Source organism: Zingiber officinale, chromosome 1B (assembly GCF_018446385.1).
Source record: "Zingiber officinale cultivar Zhangliang chromosome 1B, Zo_v1.1, whole genome shotgun sequence".
Taxonomy (NCBI): Eukaryota; Viridiplantae; Streptophyta; class Magnoliopsida; order Zingiberales; family Zingiberaceae; genus Zingiber; species Zingiber officinale.
In genome coordinates this window covers 130,553,090-130,558,768 of record NC_055986.1, presented here as the reverse complement: position 1 = coordinate 130,558,768, position 5,679 = coordinate 130,553,090, and the positions used below count along the sequence as shown (strand labels likewise).

The following is a 5,679-nucleotide window of genomic DNA, read 5'->3' as shown; positions in this document are numbered from 1 at the left end:
CAACACTCAAAGGAAGAGATTGGTTTCACCAATATCTAAATTTTTAAATTTTATTTTAAAATTTTAGTCAACCAAATATAAAATTTAAGAATAAATTCATTCATCGTTCTCAAACCATTAGGCCAAACATTACTACAGGATCAAAACTGCTACAGTGACAAATAAAAACTTTTCAGTGTTTAAACTTATAGAAATTTACCAATATTTTTTCCTCCATCAAAATCACGAGGAACTGCAGCATGGCATCAGTTTGAATGGCAGTGACAGAAGTACTGAAAGCTTCCATGCATAGTCTCTCGCATCAGTTATGGCACTTTAACTGCTCACCTTTTGATGCAGCTCTGCCCGCATTTAATTCTTCAATTTCACTCGCCTTCTTAAATCACCCCCATCTACCCCTTTCTCCGCAACATTATTCACTGAACAACAGTTGGGCGAGCCACCGGAGAATCCACCAATGGAGGTTTGGAGAGGCAAAGCTGGTGCAGCCATGAATCTGGCTTTTGTTGCTGCTGTGTTGGCTACAATTGTGAAAGCCTCTGTAGGGCAAGGGCTGGTCCCTGGTGTCATGATCTTTGGAGACTCCGTCGTCGATGCTGGTAACAACAACAACCTCGCCACTCTTGTCAGGGCCAACTTCCCCCCTTATGGAAGAGATTTTACCCAGCACACGCCAACGGGAAGGTTTTGCAATGGCAAGCTTGCAACTGACTTCACCGGTACAGAACCACCCTTTACTATTGTGAACATGTACTTTCTATTTGCGATCGCGATGAATCGAACAATCCTTCTATGGACAGAAGAAGTTGCTAGTTTTAACCTTTCTTTTATTTCCATGCAGTTGAGAACCTCGGATTCACTTCGTATCCACCAGCCTACCTCAGCAATGAAGCTACAGGAAACAATATCTTGAATGGTGCCAACTTTGCCTCTGCTGCGTCTGGATACTTGAACAGCACTGCAAACCTTTATGTTAGTGCTTTCAGACTTCCTTTCTTGTGGATTTCCATAGCTAGTTTAATGGTTCTCATGAGAAAATGGCTCTGCATTGGCAGCAAGCAATCCCTCTAACCCAGCAGGTGCAGTACTACAAGGAATACCAGTCCAAGGTGGAAAAAATTGCCGGGAGAGAAAGAGCAAGATCCCTCTTCAGCGGTTCCATCTACATTCTCAGCTCTGGAAATAGTGATTACATCCAGAACTACTACATAAATCCTTTGCTCGGTGGAACCTACACCCCTGATCAGTTCTCTGACTTGCTGGTGCAATCTTTTACCAGTTTCATTCAGGTGCAGTCTCTGCAAAACTTCACAAAGTTACTCGTATGATCGCATAACAAAGAAGCGTTTACATAGACATATTTGCCTCAAGGATCAACATGCATAAAAAAAAGAAGTCAAAAATAATCTACTTAACAGACAGGCATTGAGAGGTATTGTTTTCTTGAAATAAATTGTCAGTTCAACTTAACAAGGAGATTAAGAGTTATTGTTTTCTTGAAAGAACAATTCAGATGGTCACCAACCTTTGCATACAATTATAGCTACCATATAAAACCCTGATTCTTTCAGCTTACAGGCATTTATGAATCATTCATCACTCATGACACTGATAATGAACTATTGCGTGAATCAGAGTGTGTACAATTTAGGAGCACGTAGGGTCGGTGTGACATCTCTACCACCAATGGGTTGCCTTCCAGCAGCAATTACTTTGTTTGGTGGTGGCAATAATGGCTGCGTGACACGACTCAATAACGATGCAGTTGCTTTCAACAAGAAGATCAACATGGCCGCTGAATCTCTGAAAAGAAGTCATGGTGATCTGAGGCTAGTCATCTTTGACATCTATAAGCCTCTCCTGGACTTGATCAACAATCCTGGGAACAGTGGTACGCGCACCTTGAAAATGTTTTGGAGCACATTTCCATTATTTAATTCACTAAAAAGTATGCAAAAAGTTTCATTGACAAATTACTAACAATCATGTTGATTTGGCCCCAAGGTTTCTTTGAGTCAAGGAGAGCTTGCTGTGGCACAGGGACAATTGAGACATCACTTCTTTGCAATACAAGAGCACCAGGGACATGCAGCAATGCCACTGGCTATGTGTTTTGGGATAGTTTCCATCCCTCAGAGGCTGCTAATAGGGTCTTGTCTGATGCTCTACTGCTCCAAGGCATTGATCTCATCTCATAAGAAATGCATGCAAGCTTTTCGCTTCTATCAAGAATCTACTTCTAGTTTCTAGTGAAGCTCATCCAGAACTACTCAATTTAGCTTTCTTGTAGCATTGTTTGTTGAAGTGGTCGTCTTAACCACTATTCTCAGAGATATTCAGCTTTATCAGAGCTTTGTTGTGTTTGTCTTAGAAGGTGGTTAGCTTGACCGCTATTATTAGATTTGAGCTACTATTGCTTGCTAGTCTAATGATTTTGCTGGTCAATATATGCCAACCATCATAATCAACTTGGGTTTAATTCCCACAAGGCAAGAACAAGCTCTTGTACTAGCCAAATAATCAAAACTTGTCTGTTTCCACACAGGCTCTCTAGATTCCACAACTTAAACTTGCGTTATTAATCTACTTGAAAGCAAAATTAGAATGAGAAGTCTTATGCTAGAACAAAGGCAAAAAGTCCTACCAGCAGAAGAAAACCATAATGCCCTTTGAATAACCAAGAGAGCAACAATATTGCGACAGGAAAACGAACAGAGGGAAGCTTATTTTGTTTTGGTGTTGCACCAGAGCTCCAAGCTTAGTATGCATAAATGACACAGGATCAATCATTCCAGTTACTTATTTGTTAACAATTTCTAAGCTCAGAGTGAAAGATGAAAGACCAAGGGAACATTTAAAGAAACTTTGAGATGCATTTGCACATGGACTAACTTCATGGCATTTGTGTTTATCTAATTTTCTTTTACAGATTTGCATTCTAAACAGAGAAGAGTACAATGTAGTAAAAATCAAGCACAAGACATTTTTAAGGATTATGTCCTCTTGTGATACAAGTGAATTAATTTTCTAAAAATAACTAATGTTAGTTTTAAAACTCGATCATAGGTTCCCATTTGTTAAAGAGCTCTTTGCCAATGCATTGTGAAATTTCACGTGCTTACAAAAATTAAAAAGATACTTGAGAGCTTGCAAAAGATTTTATTGTCATGCTGTAGTGTGATTAGATAGGATGAACAAGAGGGCATACGAAGTCATGGCTAACTGGAGGAGAATATAAACTCATTAAAAGATGTGTCAAGAGATTAAATTCAGTTTTCCAAACAATACCCATCATGAACAGCTGATAGTCAAATTCACGCATCAGCGTGATCATTGATCAAATTCTTGATAGATTCAGCCATTCAGTGAGCGAATGATAAATCTAAATGGCTAAAATCTGACCTGCTAGAAAATGAATTTAAAGGGTTTAATAAATGCAAGTCATCTTGGAAATACAATTAATAATATAGAGATAATTTTTAAAAACTACATAATATGAAAATAGATGGAAAATGATATAATCGACTCATAAAATATAATATTATTTAGACACTCTGCATAATGACCCTAAAAATTAGGAAAAAGTTCATTCTAACTACCCGATTCTAGCCCTTTAGGACTGCCCTTCCGTGAATCACCAGCAGCTCTCAGTCTGCATGTCGAAATTGAAACAGCCATTTGCTGACTTCTACCTTAATTATTAATGCACTGCCAGAAGTGTTGAAAAGAAAACAACTTTAATGTCAAGTATCAAGTATGTATGAATTCCAACATTGAAAATTCATATATCCTGGAAAACTTTTCAGTGATACTGCACGCATCAGTAGACAGTAGTAATGGCATTACCAGTGAGGCAGCAGTTCTTGCAGCAGGCCAACAGCGGCTTCAGATACCAGTCCCATGCTTGAAGGCGTGAGGCCTCATAATAACCTCTGACTGGCCTGAGAGCAATAATATTGCCTGTGCTGAATGTTATACCTAAACAAGGATACGCAAAGGTAATTAGCTATGTCCATCGATTGGAACTAGAAACTTGTGTTTATAAAATGTTGAGGTGGACTGGTGGGAGCAGCAAAGAGATGACAAACTTGAGCGATACTGATCCAAATCCCTTCAAGGACAGAGCCACAGCTTGTGCAGGAGCTGGAGGTGGTGCCTGATGAGCTGCAGCACAGAAAGTAGTTGAAATTCAAATCTCTTCGTGTATTATAAATAAAAGCAAGAAACAATTGATGCATCCACTAGAGCCAGTTAATACAGAGCAAGTACAGCCATTAACCATGATTGGGGCAGATATTCATATTACCACGACAAATTAGCTATAGAAATATGAAGGAAGAGTTTTGAACAGCTGCAAAGACCTCCTGCAAGTGTAGATGTAGTTTATACCGGCTAGAGTTTTTGAGAATTGTAAAGGGTTGATCAGAATAATGAAACTTTGAAGTGAAACCTAATGGAGTAGGGAATTCCTGATCAGTTGATTGAAGTGTTCTAAATGATGGCTGAGACGACCGCCTAGGCACTACATAGGTGAGAGGGGGCATCAACTGATCCGCCTCAGATTGATGTGGTGCCTTAGATAGTAACTCACCTCTTTCCGTCACTGCGCGCCTGGAACCACCGCTACTACCGCCGTTTCGCCACCGTGAGGCATCCGAACGCATCACGCGAGGTTGGATGCGTCGTCCAAGCTTGGAGACGGGCCAGAAGCGTTGCTCGAGCCCGACGACGGGCCTAGACTCATCGCTTGGGCCTGGAGGCATCACCCGTGCCCGTTGACAGGCCTGGATGTGTCACCCGGGCCCGACGACACGTCGAACTCGTCACAAGGACGCGGGTAAGTTGTAAGTTAGAGTTTAATTAAATAACTTTAGGTTAATAACCTTAATCAACTATGATTGGGATAATTTAAATATACTTAATTAAAGCCAAATAAAATTATCTCATTGATATATTGTTGAGACCTTTGGCTATGGATCGTGTAATGGGACGGTTTACCGGTTGATCGGCAGGATCAGTCTTCGTCTTCTTGGTTTTACGACCTTGACAGCCTATGGTGGTAGAGGGATTTGAGGCTCGAGGAAATTAGAGAACTTCTCGATCTATAGATTTGATTTCTTTTTGTACACTGAATGATAATCTTTATTGCATTATTCCAGCCATTTAAATACAACTAGGACGTTCCTTCCCGACCAAGGAAGAAAGCAACCACTGAATAAGAAAGGTTATTCTTACCAAAAATAAAAAGATACTAGACTCAATTCTACTTAAAATAAAAGATACTTGACTCAAATAAAAACAATTACTATAAATTATTATGGCCGAATCAATTCTCTTAATATGCACCATTCTTTCTAAATCCGCCGTGCGTGTATCTCTTGTATTTGATGAGCTCCAAATTCTCTTTTGTTGCATGGTCCATAACATTACTCCTTCCGAGAAACGGGTTTGTCCGCAAACACGAATGATGGGTAACGTTCCATGATAACCACTACGCCTTCCCATGAAGCCTTGGCAGGGGATAAGCCCTCCCAATGAACCAAACTTTGGGAGCGTCCACAGTGTGAGCGATAGTTGAGAACCGTCAAAGGAGAAGGAATGTAATCTTTCTTGATGTATGGGTGGAAGAGTAGGGAAGCTAGGGAGGCTGTTGTGATATTTCGTCAAAGTGGACACATG

The 5,679-nt window shown here is 40.2% G+C and overlaps 1 protein-coding gene across 1 annotated transcript; it reads left to right on the top strand.

The window, feature by feature from the left end:
• Positions 1 to 408: 408 nt before the first annotated feature.
• LOC121979268 (GDSL esterase/lipase At5g03810-like) lies at positions 409 to 2,542 on the top strand. The gene is made up of 5 exons (XM_042531235.1): positions 409 to 719; positions 842 to 972; positions 1,056 to 1,289; positions 1,636 to 1,891; positions 2,005 to 2,542. Exons 1-5 carry the CDS (start codon positions 458 to 460, stop codon positions 2,196 to 2,198), a joined length of 1,077 nt encoding a protein of 358 aa, XP_042387169.1. The 5' UTR covers positions 409 to 457; the 3' UTR covers positions 2,199 to 2,542.
• The last annotated feature ends 3,137 nt before the right edge of the window (positions 2,543 to 5,679 follow it).